This window comes from Protopterus annectens, chromosome 6.part0 (genome assembly GCF_019279795.1).
Source record: "Protopterus annectens isolate FY-2018-M chromosome 6.part0, PAN1.0, whole genome shotgun sequence".
Lineage (NCBI taxonomy): Eukaryota > Metazoa > Chordata > Ceratodontiformes > Protopteridae > Protopterus > Protopterus annectens.
This window is the reverse complement of record NC_056737.1, coordinates 209,967,267-209,989,798: the sequence shown is the minus strand read 5'-3', so window position 1 is coordinate 209,989,798 and position 22,532 is coordinate 209,967,267. Positions and strand designations below refer to the sequence as shown.

General features: G+C 38.3%; 1 protein-coding gene across 35 annotated transcripts in view; it reads right to left on the bottom strand.

The window, feature by feature from the left end:
* Nucleotides 1–22,532, bottom strand: part of GPHN (gephyrin) — a 2,535,134-nt gene that overhangs the window by 283,422 nt on the left and 2,229,180 nt on the right. For all 35 annotated transcript variants that reach the window (XM_044073932.1, XM_044073937.1, XM_044073941.1 and 32 more), the window contains one exon: nucleotides 21,306–21,398. In XM_044073932.1, the coding sequence (XP_043929867.1) occupies nucleotides 21,306–21,398 (93 nt within the window). The remainder of the gene's footprint in view (nucleotides 1–21,305; nucleotides 21,399–22,532) is intronic.

Here is a 22,532-nt window from a genome sequence, read left to right as displayed (position 1 = left end):
AACTCTAGGACATTGATGTGCAAATGAGATTCCATGTCTGACCAAGTGCCTTGGACAGTTCTTCCCTGAAATAGCCCCCCCCCCACCCTATCAGGGAGGCATCCGTGGTCACTGTGGCTGTGGGAGGGGAAGTACAAATGGGTGACCTACAGTAACGTGGTGGCTGTTCAACCACCAAAGAAGGTCCTTTTTGCAAGCATTTGTCAGAAGAATCCTGTGTGACATTGGAAGCTGTTGATAAGACCACTATGTGAATAGTGACCACTGGAGTATCCTCATGTGCATTCGTCCCAGAGGAACCACTATGAGTGTCACTGCCATGGTGCCTAACAGCTTCAGAACCTGGAATGCAGAAACTTTCCTTTCCATTAACAAATGGGACACTTGACTTTGTAAAGATATTACTCTTTCTTGAGGCAATCTGACCAGGGTGGTGGTGGTGTCTAGATCTGCTCCTATAAAGGAAATATGCTGCGATGGCAATAAAGCAGATTTTTCAAAATTTAAGGTTATGCCCAACAGGTTGATAGTGTAATCTCTGGTGCTAATCAGTTGATGCCTGGTGGTGGCAGGGAGGAGCCAGTCATCCAGATATGGAAACACCTGGAATCCTAAACGTCTCAGGTGAGCCATGACCACTGTCATACATTTGGTGAACACTCTGGGGGCTGTGGTGAGACCAAAGGGCAGAGCTCGGAATTGGTAGTGACTGGCCCCCAGCCGGAAACGCAAGTGATCTCTGGATGGCCTGGCCATTTTGATGTGGTAGTACGCATCCTTGAGATCTATACAGCACATTCAATCACCCGTTTCGAGAAATGGAAGTATCAATTGAAGCGTGACCATCTGGAACTTTTCCTTTTTGACAAAGGTGTTTAGTTTGCTGAGGTCTAAGATGGGCCTCCAGTCCCCTGTTTTCTTTGGAACTAAAAAAAACCTGTTGTAAGTTCCGGATCCTATCTGGTCCGCCGGGACTGGCTGGATGACACTTTTTTTCTAGCAGCCTTTGAATTTCTATGGCTGCTAGATTCCACGGACTGGGTGGAACGTCTGGGTTCTTGCACAAATGGAAGGAGATTCTGAAAGGGGAATGATGTAACCTCTGGTAACTATGCTTTTTACCCAAGAATCTGATGCAATTCCTAGCCAGGCATTTGAATATAAAGCTAAGCGACCCCTGACTGCCACCAGAGCAGGACAGTCGGGCCTCCTCTCAGGAGCACTGATAGGGCTTGCCAAAGAACTGCTCCCTGTCACCCTGGTTCTGCAGACCCCCTCTGCCACGTCTACCATTATAACCCCCTCCACTGCCCCTGGAGGGGGTCTCACTACATGTGTTCTGGAAAGCTCCTTGGGACTTTTGGAACCACATTTTTCCACCTTTCTGCCCTTTGGGGTATGGTCTAGTGGGGTTGTTAAAATGGACTCCTACGGCAGATAGAGTCTTTACTTCCTGCTCACACCTAGTGAGTGTCTCCTTGACTTTAGGCCCAAACAAGGAAGAGCCATTGAATGGGATATTAACAAAGGAAGACTTGAAGGCTTCTGCAAAGGAGCATAAGCGCATCCAGGATTGTCTCCGCAGAGCTATCACTGAACCTGCTGCCCGGCTCGATCCATCAGCTGCATAAGAAATGAGCCGCATGGACAAGTTCACAATAGAATTAAGGGTGTTAAGCTCTGCCGTCACTTTCTCAGAAACAGCATCATCTGTTTTGCCCTGTAGAGTATCTCCAAGCTCTTTGAGGAGATCTCGTTGAAGACGGGTAAAGTGGGTTAAATAGTTAAGCAATCTCATTGCAAATGTCGCAGAACTAAAGATACGTTTCCTGTATCTGTCCATCGTCCTAGAGTCTTTATTAGGAGGATGAACAGAAGAAGAGGTTTCTGACATCTCTTTCTTGGTGGCCGCCGCCACCACCATGGCATCAACTTAGACTCCCTTCGTAAGAAAAGACCTGTCTTGAGGGAAGGTGATAAATTTGTTGGGCCACCGAGGGACCAGTTCCATGGAATCAGGAGACTCCCACACCCTTCGAGCGACCAAGTCCATTAATTCATCAAAGGGTGGAGTAACCCAGGAGGTGGCAGGTTGAGACCCAAAGGCCTTCAGTAGCACCGACTCATCCTCAGTAGGGGTAAGGGACTGCCAGTTACCCCTCTGCCTTAATATTTCCAGGATGTCTGCAAATGAGACATTCTCAGAGGAGGACCGTGGGGGAGCCTTCTGATTCCTCTAAGTCGGTGCCTGATGTTAAGGATTCCTGAGGGGAATCCAAATGCCTCCTCTTGCATACTCTCTTTCTGGGGACTTCATCAGTCTGGTGAAGTCTCCGTCAAGCAGGGGTCACCCAATGGGGTTACCTGAGGCTCTGGGTCTCAATGCTTGGTAGGAACCTGTGGTGTAGGGACAGAATGCGGCCCTTTAGGGGAAGAAGAGGAAAGATTCGAAGAGGTAAGGGTCTTTGCAGACATGACCCTCCTCATGGCATCAAAGGCATCGGTTTCGAACCCAAGTGCAAGAACAAACAGCGAGATTGAACAACTTCACATTGTGATTTTAAAGTGCAAAAAATGTGGCAATACTGGTCATTCATGCATAAAATGTGAAATGAATGTGCAGGAAAATTAAGTAATATAGGATAAAGAGATAGAAGAATGTGTTATGCAAGAAAATGTATAAAATGTGACTGATAAAGAGGTTGTACATGAAGTTAAAGAAAGTAACACGGAAAAAGCAACAGAGGAGACAAGTGAGGAAGAAGCTAACTGGTGTACAGTAAGAAATAAAAAGAATTTGCTAAGGAAAAAGAGTTAAAGGAAAAAATCAAAGATATAATGCTTAGAGAAAAGAAAGGAAAGGGATAAACATTTTATTATACTAACTGTTCTTAAAACCTGAAAATATTAGCTATTAATGTGAACAGTATGGAAAATCATTAAGAGGAGAGTAGGTATATTACAATGGTGTGCTGCAGTAGATGCACATATTATTGTTTCAGAAGATATCAGACTTTTAACAGAGGAAGAAAGAAGACAAACTGAAAAACTTTGGAATGGTGCGGTGGTTTGGGAAATGGGGAAAGAAATGTGCTTGGGCATATGCATATTACGTCAAAAAAGCATTAAAATAGATGTAAGCATAGTGAAACTAGGACAAATTACAGTAATAGACCTGAGATGTAAAAAATGTGTGTATAGAATTATAGCTTTATATGCACATGTAACAAAAAACAGAGAGAAATGATTTTTAAAATTATTCTTGAATACATTTGTGTAAACATCGGCATAACAGTGGTGGGTGATTTTAATTGTAAGTTAAGAAAAAAATAACAGCGACTGTGAAATTAAAATGGTTAAAAAAATTATGAGAAGTGGAACGTTAAGTGTTTGGGGAAAATAACTACTGGACCTACAAAAGGAAAGCAATTAGGACAGAAACTGATTTACGTTTTAATATCTGATGTATGCTGAATCTTCAGATCATGTGTCTATATGGGTTAAAGTACAGGAAAATTAAGAATATATAAGAACAGAGAAAGGAATAAAGAGAATTAATGAAAGGGAATTAGATTTAGGAGATAAAAAAGAACTTATGGAATTATGGAAAATTCATATGAATATGAGAGTTTTATGAGAATTGGACTGTTTTTTGATTAATTTTAAACAGAAATATAAAAAGTGTTTTTAGAATGGATAAGGAAGAAAAGAAGAAAAGAAAAAGGGATATAAGATATTAAGTCAAGAAACATTCAGAGACATATTAGAGAAGAAAATTCATTTTATGAAAAAGAAAGAAATATATACAATGAATCAAATTAAAATTAAAACAACTTGTTATCTAGTCAAAATACTGTTTACAAGAAAAGGAAGAAGAAGCAACACCATATTTGAATAAAATAATAAAAGGAAAAATAATAAGAGAATTAAAAAATAAGGAAGTTAAGCAAAGACAACAAGAAGGAATATACAAAATAACTAAAGAATATGTATTGGAATTATTTGTTAAAAGCGAAGAAAACAGAACAAATTTATGAAGGTAAAACATTAAATAATGAAGATAATGAGTATTTAGAACAAAAATAACTACAAAAGAACTGAATGAAATTCTCAAAGATATTAACATGAATTCTGCAGCAGGACTGGATGGAATTAATATGGTATGTATAAAGAAATAAAGGAGTGGTAAAAATTTATTTTTATAGAAGTTATGAATGAATGGCTAGAAAATAGAATTAAAGAGATAAGTATAGGAGTTATAAAATTTATATTTAAAAAGGAAATAAAGAGGAGATCAAAAATTGGAGACCTATAACACTGAATATTATGGATTACAAATGTTTTATGAGAATAACAAAAAAAGATTACAAAAGTGGATAGAATACCTGACCAAAATGTATTCAAAGGAAAGGAAAAGGAAGTCAAGAGTTATTATGGATAATAAGAGAAATAACTGATGATATTATAAAAATGTAGAAGTGAAGGTTATGACAGAGGATATAAGTAAAGCCAGTGATAATATTTAATATAAATCAGTATGGTGAATTTTGCAGGCATATAATGAAAGCAAAAAAAATATTACAAGTAATAAAATCTGTTTATGAAAGGAACTATGTGAAACTAAATGTAAATGGCTGGATTGGGGAAGAAATAAAAATAGAATGCAGAATAAAAAGCAGGGCTCCTCAGCCAGAAGTATAATTTTCTCATTAGTTATGAATGTAATAGTGAAAGAAATTAAAAAAAAAATGTCAAGTAGTGGTAGATATAAACTGATAAAGGAACTACAATTGCCAATAACGTACAATTGCATGGATGATATCTTGTTAATTGTTAAAAATAAAGTACAGATGGAAGTAGTAAATGAACATTTAGCACTTGAATTTGCTTATTCATGCTCAGCACTTGTTCAGAACTTGTTGTTAGCACTAAATAAGCTGCAAATTACTACAACACTCAACATTCCTCTTTACCTAGAAGAAAACAGTTTTTGTACTTACTTTCCTCACTTGCTTAAAGAAAAACAGCTCTTATACTCACTTTCCTCACTTGTCTAGAGGAAAGCAGTTTTTTATTCGGGCATATCTAAGGGTGAGCTCCCAGTGTTCTCTCCTATCTGATGAATCTGGGCATCTTGGGGCAATGTAGCAATTGCCTCGTGTACACAGACAACCCTCTCCTCCTACCACCCAATACCACAACCTGTGAGAGATGTACTTATCTAGCCAAATTGGAGGTAAAGCTCTCTCCAACCAAAACTGAACTTGACAGTCAAGAGGAAAAGGTAAACACTTGCACCACACCACACTCATCACATAGTCCCACTAAACCTACACAACCAAAATCCACACACAGAAACACAAAAACATTTGCGGAGGCTCTCAATAATAATCTGCTCAAGCAACAGAGACCTCCAAATCAGAAATGCAAGCAAACCCCACCCCCCAACACAACCCAAATGACACAGAGCCCACAGACTCAGTGTGCCACTCAACCACAGCCCATAAGGCAAAACAACATACCCAACAGACTAGTCATAAGTGACTCTATAGTCAGGCACAATGATGTCCCACTCACCAGGCTAAACAAGGAGAAGGTTACTGTCAGCTGCTGTAGGGTGCCAGGATCTGCCATATAACCCACGCCCTCAGGTCACTCCACAACAAGTACAAATATGAGATTGTCACTGTTCATGTTGGTGTGAATGACCTGAGATGTACATCCCTGGACTACATGAAAAGAGATATGGAAGAGCTCTCCAATCTTGTAGCCCAGGCAGGAATGACCCTAGCCCTGAGTAGCACCCTGCCATCACCCAGAATGATACCGCAGTACAAGGACAAAATGATTGACTTCAACAATTGGCTAAGCTTCTGATGTCATTCTAAGGGGATCCAGTATCTGTCTGCCTGGGATGACATGGTCGACAGACCACAATGCTTTGCCAGAGATGGCCTGCACCTGTCACCCCTGGGATTCCGGATACTGGCTAAGACTCTTGCTGCCCCTATAGTGTCAAATGACAATGATAGCCATGCAGATGGGCAATACAGTTACGGCTGCTGAATCCTACACAGATGCACTCTATAAGCACTTACACAAGCGCATAGATTGTGTTATCCCAAACGGAACCAAGATGCTATCCTCCAATCTGGTGGTCCCCTGCCATAAACAAACTCTACAACAGAAGGAAGAAACTGTTGCAAAAGAGAGCAAAATCCCATGAGTGGAGGAGTTCCCTGGTCAGCCTCAGTAAGAAGCTGAGATCCCTTATAAGATCCTACAAAGCTAGCTACAAAAACAAAATCACTACTGATTCGATGGACAACCACAAACCATTCTATAGCTATGTCAAGAATCTCAATGGCAACACCCAGATCTGCTCTGAGTTACAGCACAACGGCATGAAAATTACAGAACCAATTGATATTGCCAACATCCTGACAGATAGGTTCATTGCTAACATTACCCCCCTCTTACCCCCTAAAGGGCCCATATCTACACAGGAAGAATGCAGAGTCCCTGTGATCACAACTACGCAGGTAAAAGCTGCACTCTCTAAAGCCAAAAACACATCATCCATGGGACAGGACAACATCCCAGGCTGCGTTTTACATGAACTTCAGAATGAATTGGCTCCCCACCTAAGCACCATGTTCAATCATAGTCTCACATCAGGCTTTGTGCCCACTGAATGGTGCACAGCAACAGTTATCCCTCTCCACAAAGAGGGAGCCACCACTGATCCCAGGAACTATCGCCTTGTTAGCCTGACGAGCCTGGTCTGTAAGGCCATGGAATGTATCATCATGGAACTCATAAACAAAGACATTGGTAACCTCCAAACTCTGGACCCCACTCAGTTCAGGTTTGTGAAAGGCAGATCATGCCTCAAGAACCTGCTCGACTTCTTTGAGGCAGTCACCAGAGCTGTAGACGAGGGTAAGATGGTTCACACAGCCTATCTTGACCTCGCCAAGGCTTTCAACACCATCCCCCATTCTGGAATTATAGCTAAACTCACTAAACTAGGTATAAATCCCTACGTCACAAGATGGGTTGCCAACTGGCTCACTGACAGAACCCACACTGTAAAAGTTGGCGACTCCAAATCTGACTTCAAACCAGTGACAAGTGGAGTACCTCAGGGTTCAGTCCTGGGACCTCTCCTGTTTGGTATCTACTTCTCTGAAGTACAGGCTAACACAGAAGGTCTTTGGCTAATAAAGTTCACAGATGACTGCAAACTAGGAGCCATAGATAAGTTTCCAAATGATGCGGACATTCTACAGAAGGGCCTCACTGAGACAGATGTCTGGTGTCAGAGCCATGGCCTCAAGTTCAATGCCAAAAAGTGCATTGTCATCTCCTTTGGTAAAAACTCTGTACCCATGAACTACCGCATAGGTGGCAGTCTACTTAATGTCGAATGTGTGATAAGAGACCTGGGGACGCAAGTGGATAGTAGTCTCTCCTTTGAAAATCACACTGCCACAGTAGTCAGGAAATGCTTCTACATGGCACACCTCATCACAAAAGGGTTCTCATCTAGGAAAAACAGAGGTCATTGTTCTCCTCTACTCGACACTCATTAGACCCATTATAGAGTACAATGCCCTTTTGGAATGTACCTCACAAGACATCTGCAGCAGCTGGAAAGGCCACAGAAGTACCTCACAAAGAGGATTACTGGCCTCAAACAAATGCCCTACACTGACCACCTCAAAAAACTCCAGCTTTACTCCATAGCATATCGCCTACTCTGAGGTGATCTCTGCCTAACATATAAAGCTATGTCAAACCCACAGCTGTTGGACATGCTACACCTAAAGAAATCCCAATCCCTCTGAGCTACATGCTCTAGGGACCTAAACCCTGTCACCACAATAAACAGAACATGCTGGAGGGATAGATTCCTGTCCCAGAGACATCCCATACTCTGGAACAAGCTACCCATCTATTTCAAGCAAAGTTCCTCATTAGCACTCTTCAAGAAAAATCTTGATAAGTGGATGGGAAATAGGAAATACACCCCAGGGATCACTTCTGTGGCTTTGCTTGACAGGGGCACAGGAAAATAACTTTCTTGGGTGGCGTAAGCCAGGGAAACTTGTTGGCTAGGCTTACTTAGGCCCTTGGGCCGATAGCCTAGTACCTACCTAAGAACCCATAAAAATGGGTTTAAGTATAAATAGAAAAGTAAAGGATTTGGTTTTGAATGTATGACACCAGGTATGAGTTAAATGAAAAATATACAGATATATTAGGACTGCATACAGACAACAATGGGATAACGCACTCAAAGAAGTAAAGGATAGGACTACGTTTTGGAAATCATATAAATTTTCATACAGAAAAAAGCACACTTGTTGAACACCATGGTTCACCATGATTCCTATTAAGTATGAAAATGAGCTAATGATGATTATATTTTCTTTTATACAAGGCTCTAGACTGAATCCAGTCAAGAGAGGTATTCTATATGTGAAAGAAGAGCAAGGAGGCTTGGGTTTAATAAACCCAATAGTACATGTAGCATCTCTAATTTTATATAAGCTATTAAAATGAATTGTAAAGGAAAATTAAAAACTTGATGTGAATGATACTATATTATAAATACAAAGAACTGTAGGAAGGAATTGAAGTTAAAAAAAAGTAAAAGCATTGTGAGTGAAGAAATGAAAGAGTACAAAAACAAATAGTGATATGGAAAAAAGGAATATATGTGAGAAAAATAGAAAGGAATGGTACTTAAATGTTATGAAAGCATGTTATTGCATTGATCTATGGAAAGATTTAGAAATAGATGAGAAAAAAGCCATAATGATGAGATATCATAACTATAAAAAGATTAAAGAATGTAATGATTTTTTTATGGAGATTGTCTATTAGAAAATTGCCAGTTAAGGCAAATATGCCATACAAGAAAAAATCAAGATAGAATATGTAATAAGTGTGGAGAGTTTGAGACTACTGAGCATGTGTTTTTGAAATGTGAAAGAGTTAATAATTTGTGTCAAGAAATATGTAAACATAATAGGCTGAAAAATTTGTTAAAATTTGAGCAAATCAATATGGACATAATAGAATTTGATTATTATGGTGCACAAAAACAGGAAGAAGTGAAGAAAATGGACAGAGTAATATTTAATGTTTCATGGGCTATATGGAACAAGAGAATAAATGAAATTAAACACAATGGAAAATGCACTTTGACAAAGATTCTGGAGACAATGTTTTGGTTGTGGATAAAACAGTGGGGCGAATGCTTAAACTGAAGTTTATAATGTATGGAGATTTGTAAATAGACATAAATAATGTAAATATGTAATGTATATATCAACAAAAAACCCTACTCTTATTGATAGGTGCCATGGAGTCTTTTAAATTCACATGAGACACGTCCAACTCAAGCAGATTTGGCCTCAGTTTAATGTCGCATCCAAAGGATGGAACACTCAGGAGTGCAGCATCCCCTTATGATGCACTGCCTTGTCAGTAATCAATCTACCTGGTGTGGGAATAGATCCCACAGCCTTTTGCACCAAAGGCAAGTGTGCTACCTGTTGCTTCACTGACACTGCAAAATAATGAACACAACATCCATTGTTCCTGACAATGTACCAGGAAACCTAATAATGAGCAAAAACATGGCTTATCAGAATTGAACCTCTAATATGGGGCTTGCACTGAGCCACATTTTCAAAGCCTGGAGAACAGCCATCTTAATGCCCCAGTATACAGATCCTGGTTACTACAGTCCCATCAGTCTTACCAGCCTTGTTTGTAAAGCCATGGAACATATAATTTCTGACCACATAAATGTAGATATTGATAATCTTTTAACCCTGGATCCACATCAGTTTGGCTTTTTCTCAATGTCAGGTCCTGCCTTCTTCAACCTGTAAATTGATTAAATCAATGGTGATCATACGATGCACAAGGCATACTTGGGTTAGGCCAGTACATTCATTACTATCCCCCAAACAGGCATAAACACATATGTAGTGAGGTAGATAACAAATTGTTCACAATCAGAAAACGTAATTAATTCTGTAGGGGTCACCTCAAAGTGAAAATGCCCAAGCCAGATTCCTGCAGGTTTGGTACGATGTTAAGTTTCTATTTGGCATTTATTTCTCTAATCTACAAGCAAACAATATCACAGGTCTATGGTTATCAAAATTCATGAATGACTAAAACAGGAGATGTTATTTGTGCACTGAGCAATGTGGCAGGCTGGGCTGGAGTATGTAACAAACTGGTGGAAAAACAATGACCTCAACATAAATGCCCAAAAGCAGTATAATCCACTTGAGAAAAATAATTCCTCATCAAATCCCACTGAGAGCACAACCCTTAAGAAAGACACTGGCATCAAAGATTAAAACATCCTTGTGGTGACTCCCTGACTTAGATCATCACTCCTCTATTGTAGTTAGATAATGCTTTGTGCTGGTCAAATAGCCAAGGATATTCATCCAAAACCAAAGAAATCTTATTTACTCTGTAAATATCTCTTATTTGCTCCATTTTTTAATATAATGCCTCCTTTGGTAAGTACCTATCAAATCGTATCACACAACCTGAGGTAGTCCAGGTTTCTTAACCAAGTCAGTCACTGGCCTGAAGTCCCTATGTTGTCTAGAATGAATGACTGGCTTCTCTTAGTATTCTGTTTTCCACAGACTCATTAACTGTGATGTATGTTTAACCTTTTAGGCCATGAATGACCCCCACCTTCCTAAACTTACTGTCTTTGTAGAAGTAAAGGACCTTTAACACGCATACAAAGAAGGAACTTAATCTTTATCAACAAACTTGTACAATACCTTGCTGTGACAGTGTTATCCCAGTGTATTCCTTGCTTATACAACAAATTACCCAAACATATTAAGGAAAATAGCACTCTACATATATTCAAGAGTAACTTGGGTAATCACATGAGTATTCATACATTCTCCTACCTATCTTGCAAGTCCCTCCTTAAGGCAGTAGGGTCACTCAATGTTGGGCGCTCTGGGCTAGGCTGAAAATGGTATGATGACTAATTGTCTCATTTCTACATCACAATGACAAAAATGTTATAGCAGGAAAGAGGAAAGATAGAAGTAAAGAAAACCTCACAATAATCAGAATACCCTAATACATATCACAATAAGTATTTCATCACCAACTCATTATTTATGCCTCGAAGTTCTACGGTTTAAATTTCAAATGTGCACCCTATCTCTTTCACAGAGGACGTGTGCCATCTGTGACAAAGTAACTATGACTCATTCTATATAAAACAAAGTTGTTTCAGCATAATACCATCATCAGTGTGACATTTATTATGATATACATTGCTGCATTCTGGGTAACATGAAGTTTTTCTTTTTTTTTTCTTTCCTTCCTTCCTCTTATCTTCTGTCACTGTGTGGTATTAAAATACTGCTAAGGTTTCACAAATAATTAATATCAATTAATTTTAGGTCTGCAATTACCTTATGACAATGTCAGTTCTGGTTGGTTCTGTAATAATATTAGAGATAAGCTGACAAAGTTCATAGGTGAAACCTAAGCAAGGTGCTGTAAAATTTAAAGTATGCAAACAGTGTGGTTGTGTTTTGGTAATACTTTAGTTACTAAAGGAATGTTTAGGGTGTACATATATAGTCAACAATGAAGTAGTTAAAGCATTTTGCAATTCTATGGGCAAGCAGTCACTATAAACAATATGTTGGGCCTTATCTCAAGAAATGTGTTAAAATTCAAATAAGTATGAGCTCACTGTATTTAAGTATTTAGTTTTAGGAAGCATTTCTGTTACTTATGTATAACTTATGGGGAGAGTAAAGAAACTGAAAACAGCTTGAAGCAGATGTCCTAATAACCATCATGCATCTCACTTAATTATATTTTTGCTTGTTATAACAGTTTACAGACACAACTTATTGTTTTCAAGGATAAAAGGGAAACCTTAATCTTCAGTAAGTGACAACCACAAATTATGATGTAAGCAGCAAATTTGATTTTGGAAGTTGTAACTCAATGGCAGTTTGCAGCCTTGCCCACATAGATGTTTTGCCAATAGTGTGTGGGTGTTACTCTGTCAGGATATACTACTGTCAAACATATCACAAAAAGTCTAAACAACATGCCTGTATTGCCACAAGCATAATGCATTCAGTGTTATCTATATTACTACTACGTTTAATGTGAATCAGATGCCCAATTGTGGCAGTTAAAATGGGGCAATAAACAAGGAATAAACATGGGTACTATATTGTTAGCAAAATACTTAGAACTTGAATAATTTAAACCAAGGTCTATTATTTGAGAGACGATCAGATATGGGACTAAAAGCAGTAGAGACAGAAATGAACTCTGGGTCACTAGGAGGAGGTCATGAAAGGCACATGTTTAATGAATACCTAAACCTAAGAATCAGTGAAAATTCTGTATACCAGTAAGCAGCCATTGATAAAAGTAGTATCAAATTATCTCTGGTTGCTTCTACTGGATTGTCAATGGATTTAGACAAACCTTCACAACACTTGAATTAAAAGCTCTATGTATCTGTCCATAGACTACCATATGTGAAGTTTAGTCATATGGCATATTTTTGCATGTTGAGCTGATTGGTGAAAATAGAACACTATGACATACAATGCCAATCAGTAAAAATCCCAAACAATGCACAAATGCTGTCTTCTAAAGTACACGACATCAGATGTGCAACTAAAGAGTGGTTCCATGGGGAGAAATTTCAAGGTTGTATTGAGACATACATGTCATTATAAAATCCTGTCTTGTGACTTTTGTAACTATGACTAGTCCTCTGCACTTATTGCAATTCTGTATATTTCCAAAACACATCATCACATCACATTCTCACTAAACACAACTTACAAAGAATTCTTGAGTACCATTACAGTCTCCATTTGTGAGTGCCACTGTGACAATTCTGATGTAATTCTATCAGTTGATGATTAACCTTAAAATTCCAGGTGGAACAACCTAAGGTACCTGTTTGAATCCCACTAGTGGCAGTCTTTGGAATTCCAGTCCTGGACAGGAAACTGGCTACACAGGCTTTTAAACTATCTTCAGAAAGAGATTCTGAGATAGGAAATCCTAACTTCAAGCCCAGATGGTAATGCCTGCTCTCTGAATCAGGAGTATAACTCAAGTCAGTTACATTAAAATAATCTGAAGCATAGTTTACAGACTTCTGCATTCATTGTGGATATTTACTGAAGAAAACAGCTCTTGGATGCATTGCACACACCAATGTAACTGGTAAGCCTAGATTTTAACAAGATAAACAAGACAGTTTCAATCATTTAATGAAGGATTTGCTCTATTTAAAGTGTGTTACTCTGCAAAATTCTATTTAGGCCAGAATATCTAGTGATTAAGCCACATATTATATAGGCAAAGAATTATATCATATCTGAACACATGCATGTTGGAAACATTTGGGCATTTAGCAATGACAACCTGCTTTATCACCTTAAAATATCAATATTTATGAAGAGTGCACATTAACTAAATGATGCTAGTTTGACAAAAATGCAACTGTTTTCTCCTTACCCTTAATTTATGTTTATGGTCTCTCTGTAAATTGCTGTGTAAACCAGCTACTTGTATAGTTTTAGTTTTACCCACAGCAAAGATGTTATTCAAATAAAAATCAACTACATAAGCAGTCAATCTCATTTAAAAAATAATCCTTGAATTATGAAAAAGCATAACAATGTACAATTCTATAATCCTTTATATCTCCTAGACATCTCTAGTTAATTTATTTGAAGTGGTAGATTACTAAAGTCCAGTCCAGAGACACCACACCACCATTCAGTCTATAGAAAACCTCCTTTAGTAAGGGAAAATGAAATGTATGAACTATGAGTTTGGAGTGCCACTTTAAAGCATTGACATAGCAACAGCTTACATCTCCATTACTGGCCACAACTTATGGAATGGCAGAAGCTGAATTCGAAACTTTGGCCAATACAAATGCTTTACTAGTCTATTCAATTTTGATCCAAAGAAAAGCTAATGTCACATTTCCAAGGTTTACACCACTTAGATACTGCAACTATTTTTATAACTGAATCAGAGTTAAGTGCTGTAAACATATTAGAAACTCTTCCACAATCCCATGTACAAATTAAAAATATCTTCATGACTGTGTGATCATCTGCTCTGTGGTACTCAGAGGAAAGTAGGCTAATGTGCAGTGGTTTCATATGAATGTTGAATAAACCTGTATGTTTTTGCCCAAATTTTATGTCAGTCTTAGCGTTGTGCCACACTAGAAAATCACATGTGGTATACCACTGCTGTAAACATATTTGAAACTTTTCCCACAAGCTCATGTACAAATTAAAAATCTCTCCATGTCTGTGTGATCATCTGCTCTGTGGTACTCAGAGGAAAGGAGGCCAATGTGCAGTGGTTTCATATGAATGTTGAATAAACCTGTACATTTCTGCCCAAATTTTATGTCAGAGTCTTAATGTTGTGCCACGCTAGAAAATCACATGTGGTATACCACTGTAATAAGCAGGACTGTGGTTGAACAGAATGATTTCAGAATGCATAAAGCAAAATACGACACGCACACAACAGAGCACATGAAGATTAAACAGTGACTCTCTGCTAATAAAAACAACTTAAAACAAGTAATACACCTTCATTCACTTTACACTTATGTGTAATTTTGGGGGGGGTGCAACCATATTAGGGAGTTGCGAGTACATCTGTTCAGCAGCAGCCACAGATTTTACTATACTCAAAATAGGTGGAAGTCTTCCTGTCCTGAACTATGACCGCTCAGTATCAGCCACACAAAATCAAGAAAGCTTCGTATTGCTTTCAGCCTCAATTGCAGCCTGTCAAAATACAATTAATCAAGTTATTTTACATACTGTAATTACATGTAACTAGTTTCCTGGGCTGCACAATATGTATGCTGGTGAGCAGTTGCATTGAATTTAGTTGCTGTGATATGGCCTTGACCCAAAGTACTGTATGCATCTTTCTGTAACATTCTCAAGACTGCTTCAATGCACTCTCAAGCCCACTGCAACAGGGAACAGATCTTTTTTCTAAGGTGAATGAATGTTTTACAATCTGATTATTTATTAATATCTGTACGATGACTAGGAAAATACTGTAGGGTACAGTCCACTTACAATGACAGATAAGCTGGAACAATGTATAAACAATATATGTGTGTGTGTGTGTGTGTGTGTGTGTGTGTCTACTGTGGTGGGGTGGGGCTTGAGAAGGAGAGCCCAATCCAAAAAAAAAGACGATTTTCAAATGAGGTGTCAATTGCCAAAATTGCCTTCAGCGAAATGCATTTCAGCAAATCATACCAAAACGTTTGTGTGTAGTCCAAGATGTGGATCTGCAGTGACAGCTGCAGGATGGTTAGACAATACCGTTGTGTCATTGTGGCATACCTCTCAGTGTAAGAAACCTTGACAAAGCCTGACAAAATGTGGGACAAAGACCCAAAAACACGGACAGATTTTAAATATTGCTCTTATAAACTTAGAAAGTTGCTAAAAGAAACAGGGTTTGTGTTATCATACATTTTCTGAAGGATTTGAAGTATGAAACTCAAATGCATGTCAGTATTTGTTTACTTCAATCCTCAGATCATGCCAGTGATTTGCCAGAAAACCACAAGTTTTATGAGGAACACACCAAAACTCTGAGGCAAAAATCTGGACAGTTGAGAGGTATGCATTGTGGCAAAAGGCTGATTGGAAGTGATGTAAAATATTAGAAACACCTTTTTTTTTAATTATTTGTGCTCCTTCCAAAGAGATGTGTCAGGAAAATCTGCCTGGCATTAAACTCAACATCAAAGTGTTAGAAATCTTGACAAAGCCAAACTAATGGGGACACAAAGACCCAAAATAAGGGACAGATTTTACATATTGCTCTTATAAATTTAGAAGTTGCTAGAATAACAGTTTTACTTTAAAGTGCATTTTCTGAAGGATATGAACGTCTGAATATAAAATATCAGTCATTATTTAGTGACCTCAAGCCACAATGATTTGTCAGAAATCCACATACTTTAAGAGAAACAGACCAAAAATATGAGACAAAGATCAAGATAATCTGGACATTGGTAAGATTTGCTGTCAGATCATCTGCTGTATCTCATTCACTCCTTGCATGCCAGAACAATAAGAACACAGAGTATCCAGGGCCTGGCCACCCTTGACAGAGTGTATCAAACCTCATCAGTGCATCCGTGAAGATGGGTCACTAGTTCAACATGCTGCCTGCCAATTTGCTAGAGGTCAGCTATGCTACACTGCTATAAGCAAGCAGTGCATCACCCTGGAAACTGAATACCCAATAAAGAGAAATACTGTATCAAACATGTAGAGTGCAAACAGAGATATTTTACTGTCTGAGGTCTCTAAATCAAAAAATACACAGTAGTTCTAAGTTTGATACAATTTCAAAAAATTACACTGGTCTCTTGCAATCCTGAGGCAACCTATCTACCTAAATGCATACATATTCTGGCAAGGCATTGGGCCACAGTACTGCAATTCTGGTTTAGAACAGTAAAGCTTATGTTTAGTTTCATGCTATTTTAGCTGGGGGGGGGTTACTGCAGCTTCACAAATCTCATTTTTACTGCTGCTTAGTCAGGTTCGTTCCCTGCAGCATTGTGTAAGCAGGAATTAACGGCTGAACGAGTTACTCAGAAACACAAATCAGTGTGATAGTACCCCCCCCCGAGAATTTCTTTTCATTTTACAATGTGCAAATGTATGCATGTGATCTCAGCAAAAGAACATATTAAGAGAGTCCGTCTGTAGCAGCAAATATATCCTTTTACTACACAATCATACCACAAGAGAAACTAGTAAACCGGACTACGTGTTTAGTTTCATTTTTATCTCTTAATATACCATCTCCTCAGGAATATCCAAAGGTTGCATAAAAGTTTGAGAATTCATTCCTCAGAAAATGTAAAACCAGCTTCAGCAAATTTCTGATTGCCTTTACAACCCTGTATGTTGGCAGTAAGTAATAAGCAAGGAATAGTACCTGAAAGGGTAGACATCACAGAGGAATAACAGACAACCCATGGTTGTAAAGCCCAATATGGTGTCTGGCCTCTCCAACCCTGGGAGGTCTATTACTTCTTTTTAAAGCCCAACTTGACATTATCTCTCAAAATGTTTTGCATTTCCTTTATTACTGGTATATACCTTTTTGTTTTTGAAGTAAAATACTTTCTCCAGCTAATATAAAGCTGCTGGAGTACATGTAATTGTTACTGGAGAAAGTAGTTAATATCCACAATATAAGTTATGAAATGAATTAATCATGTCTATATAAGCGTATATAGAAACAGACAGCTACAGTGGCATAGACAGTGAGTGTTACACACATATATTGATACACGTACATGCACACAACTGTGTGCATTGATCAAATGGCGTCAAAATAAGTGTAGGTGCACAGTGGATGCAGTGTCTTACACGAATAAATATTTCACTTCTTGCAAACAATAGCTTTATATGCAAGCCTTGGTTAGTGAACAGGGTGGGGGGATAAGCAGGTCCTTGTGTCCTAGTACTAGCAGCTGCAGTCGCTTGTTTTGGATAATTGTATTTATTGATTTTCCCTTCTTGTTAACCACGGCTGCAATTAGTGAGTGAAAAGGAAAAGGTAAGTCCTTGTAATTTCAACTATAGTTGCTTTATTTATTTATTGGCATTTGATTACCAGGAAAGTTTGACTGGGTAGAAGCCCATTTTCAGTGGAAGCCCAAGGAGAAAAGCTCCAAATTATTAGAAGACATTTTAAGATCAACAATTTTACAATCTAAAAAAGTAAAACAAAAAGATCTGCAATTTAAATAATTATATCAAATTAGGCATAATCTAAAAACACTGGTTAAAAACCGATACAAGTTATATGACAATCATTTAACATTTAGAAAAATTTTAGACATTTTGTGTAGAAATTAAAGGTACGTTAGTCCAATACAAACAGGAACTGCAACAGAAAGTGAGAGAAAACAGGCTTATGGTATATTTAGAGAGAACGTCAGGGATGAGAATTTGATAGACACAAGGAAGTAAGTGAAGAAGGGAGAGTAAGGGGTTATAAGGAATGAAAAGGCACTTGTTCATATTTAGGGATATAGTTTATCCTGTTTTTAGCAAAAACAGAGCCGGAATATAGTTAGGAAGTGCTTCAGAGTGGTTTTGAAAAATGGGAGGGAGGGTATAGACCTGATAGATACAAATAAGGAGTTCCAGGCCTTAGCAACCTTGTACGAGTACAAACAATGCAGAGCAGATTTGCTATATTTGTAGACAGACAGGAGTTTTTGGTCAGTGGATCGCAATGACTGACTGGGAACATAGTTGTGTAGAATAGTTTTTAGTGCTGGACAGGCAGATGGATCCTGGACAATTGTATAGGTCATAAGAAGCTCTGTATATGTTAGTTAACGATGTAGTTCTTACCGATTTGGGGCTTTTCGGTGCTATACAGTGGTGGGCTTTGAAAGGGGCATTTGTTGCAAATTTAGCAACTTTGTTATAGCATCATTCAAGTTTTAAATTTTGTGAAGCTTGGAGGTTAGTAAGGTTGGAAGTGTCATAAAGAAGAGTGGAGAGGAGTTAAGTAGTGGCAAGTGTAGTTTTAGTTGCATCGGTGAGAAAGTGTTTGGCTCTGTAAAGCATCCCTAGCTTTAATGAGTTTTCTTATGCAATTTTATATATGCAGGTCAATTGTAAGATTATCAGCCACTATCACTTCTAATAATTTGCTATGAAAGGTGACTTCAATGGCTGTATTATCAAGAGAGGAGACTTCAAATTTTATTTTTTTCATGACAGAGGGATTTGGGGAAAAAAGTAGTAGTTTTTTTTTGGGGGGGGGGTTGAGCATGCATTGTGATTTATGAAGCCATGTTTCAGTAGCTGTTAAAGCTTCCTGAGTAATTTTTTGGAGGTGTACCATGATGTCAGATGTGGCAATGAGACTGGAATCATCTCTGTATTTCTTTTAGGGTGGCCTGTTGTGTGGATGTATAGACAGTGTTGGTGAAAATGTTAAAGAGTAGGGTAGCAATGATGGAGCTTGTGATACCACAGTGCTTACTGGGAGGTAAGGAGTGAGCATGGAGTGCCATTTAACTGATACCTCTTGGACACGTAGCTTTTGAAACAGACCTAGTGAGGACATCTGAAGTAGAGGTTTGCTGTGACACTGTGTCAAAGGCTTTAGATAAGTCATGAAATAAGGAAGAGACTAGTTTTACTGACACTATCTATATAGGTTAGAAAGGCAGTGCTAGTACTATGGGATGTTTGGAAGCCATGTTGTGAAGGGGATAGCAGTTCTTCCTGTAGGAGATACTCTAGCAATTGTTTTTAAATACATTGTTCAAGTATTTTGGTGAAGGGGGACAAGATTGCTATAGGTCTAAAGTTATTAATATCTCTTCAATTTCGCCCTGTGCATAGGGGTAATGTACGACTTTTTCGAGAGACAGGGAATGTGGAATTCCTGGACTGATCCATGTATAAGGATTGAGACAGGACAGGCAATGCTACTGGCTGCTATTTTTAGGTATTCGCTTGGAAGGTCATCTGCTGAAGAAGAGCTTATGTACTTGTTTAAGTTTATTTATCTGTTTGTTTATTTTTTAGTCCCTCTTGGTAGCTGCATGATAGCCACAGTTAGTGAGGGAAAAGAAAACTTTGGTTTTCAGATAGAGTTCAGTCTGTGATTTTCTCCCAGATCCCATGCTCTACATTTGAGTGTGGGCTTTATCTGTACATTAAAATCCTGCTGTGTAATGCTGTCCATCCAATAAGGATCATTCATATTCCAAAGCCCATTGACTAAAAACAGATAAACATGGACCGCACGTTTCAGACCCTGATTTTGAAAGTTTCAAGACTGGCAATGTATCGGCCAAGTCAGAGTCAGACACATCTGTAAAGTCACAAACTGGAATGTCCTGTAACATACCAGAACTGCTGTCGTATTATATACTGAAACTACCACATTGTGACATGCACTATACTGCACTGACATACATTAGCACTGTTACACTGTCATGCATTGGAACAACTGCAAAGTTACACACGACCCTTTTAATGTTAGATATCGGGCATGCTGTAATATCATACACAAGACTACTGCATTATCACATATGGGAATTGCTGTTATGTCTTTCATGTGTCAGCACTAGCCTATAAGCAGATTTGGTTCTTTGCACTAAAACAAGTCACTATGAACATCTAAACTACTTTTTCTAGTTTTCATACTGCAAGTCAACTCAAGATAAGAAATATGGCTGAAAGTTAAACGACAACATACGCACATTCACAAATGATGTACTTTTCTTTTTAAAGCTGTAAAAGTCTCTCACAATTCTTTAGGGGTAAATTCTCCATACACCTGTCATATGACAAAGTAGGTCAGGATGCAAGAATTCACACCTGAGTAATATCGACTTAACAGTATTTCTTTAAAGTAAGAAACACAGTTACAGATGACAGACTTCAACTAAAACAAGCAAGCATGAAGTTAGATGTGACAAAAACAGGCCATCATTTGTCAGTGCACAACTATGCATTGTGGCTACATTCTCTTATTACCCTTTTTTTCTCACATAATTACAAATACCTTATGTACTAATGGTATTCTACTCCATATAAATTTAGTAGAAGCATTAATTAAAAAATTATAAGCAGGAAGACAGTGCAGATTGATAAATGTACTGTTACAACACTTAAATCTATCAATGAGCTCGGAGACTTGTAGAGGTTGACTGGGAGAAAGGTTCCCCTTCTGCAAAGACATTCTTCTATAGTATGAATGGCATTCTCTGCCATATGACCTTAAACTTGCTAGAAGCTGCTAGAGAATTACAAAATGGGCAATTACAACAAAAGTAAATAATCACTGGACATTAAGGCCACGAAACATGCATCTGTAAATCATGTAAATGACAGAAAATGCACACTTGTACTGAAAATCAGGAAGTGGCCAGAAAATGACTGTGTAGTAGTGCATAAGTAACACAATGCAGGCCTGCAATACCTACCATAATTTTTATTACTAGTGAAAAAAAGAAGTGTTCATAATAAGGTCAGCAGTAAGCTAATCTTGTTTCTTTGTTAAAGAACAAAAAAAAAAAACAGGGCTACTTATGAACAAATATGAAATAAGACGTATCCAAATTAGCAGAAATAACAGGAATTGCCATTCCCTTTTGGCTGTTGAGGAGTATATGAAATTGTCACCTCGTACAGCGTAGCCATCCTTTACTGATGCTGGAAATGGAGGGAGGTTGTCTTTTGCATATACTTCCTGAGCCAAGACTCTGCCCATTCCATCTGTGATAAAAAACAGAGCGACAGTTTAGGTCAGTAAACGAGGTTGCATAAACACCAACAGCTGTGTGAATAAGGAAACTGAAACATTCATAAGGCAGCACATCTCACAAACAAGTTTGTCAGTTCTTAGATGTTACTGTCCTGTGCAGACAAGCTTGTGACTGGAAGTTTAGATTAAAAACTGACACACTGTGGTTAAACAGCTGATCCTGGAAGGCTACAAATCTTTTGAAGTCTACATACAACGGAACACAAAAAGTTATCACATTTCACAACAGATGTGGACACAGGAGGGTCAAGGAAAGGTTGTGGCTCTGAAACATACAATATTCTGATTTACTTGTGACAAAAACTCTCCAGAGCTGCAACCTCCTGCCACGGCACTTCTAACACAAGTTCTGCTTGCAGTTAAACTGGGACGTGACTAAATGAAGCCAGGTCTGCCACCTCCAATTCTTTTTAATATGGCACTATTAAAACATTTCCAAGTACTAAGTGCTGAAGTTCTACTCTCTTACCAAGTCTGAGATGATGGCCCCAGTCTCTAAACACTTCCTGATTATGTTATGGCTTGGATTCACCTACATCTAAACACAGCTAAGCAGAGTATGGCTCCTATGTCTCTGACAGACAGATGCAGTTAGTAAATCACCATCTATATAAATCAAATTTGTGGGTCACATTTGGGTTGCAGGCTTATAAGGGTTCTAGTGGTCATTAGCCTAGTATATACCCATGAACCTATGATGCAATGTGCATCTTGGTCCTGAACCAACATTATCTTCAAAGCTTCTACTCGGTATTGTAATACATGTCAGCTTGTTTCTTTCCTTTACAAAATGCAAAGCTAAGCTTTGCTTATGTCCGTCAGCACTCGTGCTTGTGTATGGTAGCACAGCACCTGCTTTAGCTCAGTTACTTATGTAACCTAGAGTTGCAGCTGTACTATTACTGTTGCAGATTACATATGCAACTGCACGACAACAGAGGCAGATTATATCAGTGGGCAGTAATTCTGGAAATGACCTCAGTGGCACATTTTGATGTTCATTTCACAAAAAGTTAGAAAATAAACATAGTTTAAGTTCTTAGATTAAAGAAATACATAGCTAGAACACAGTCAGACAGTCACTC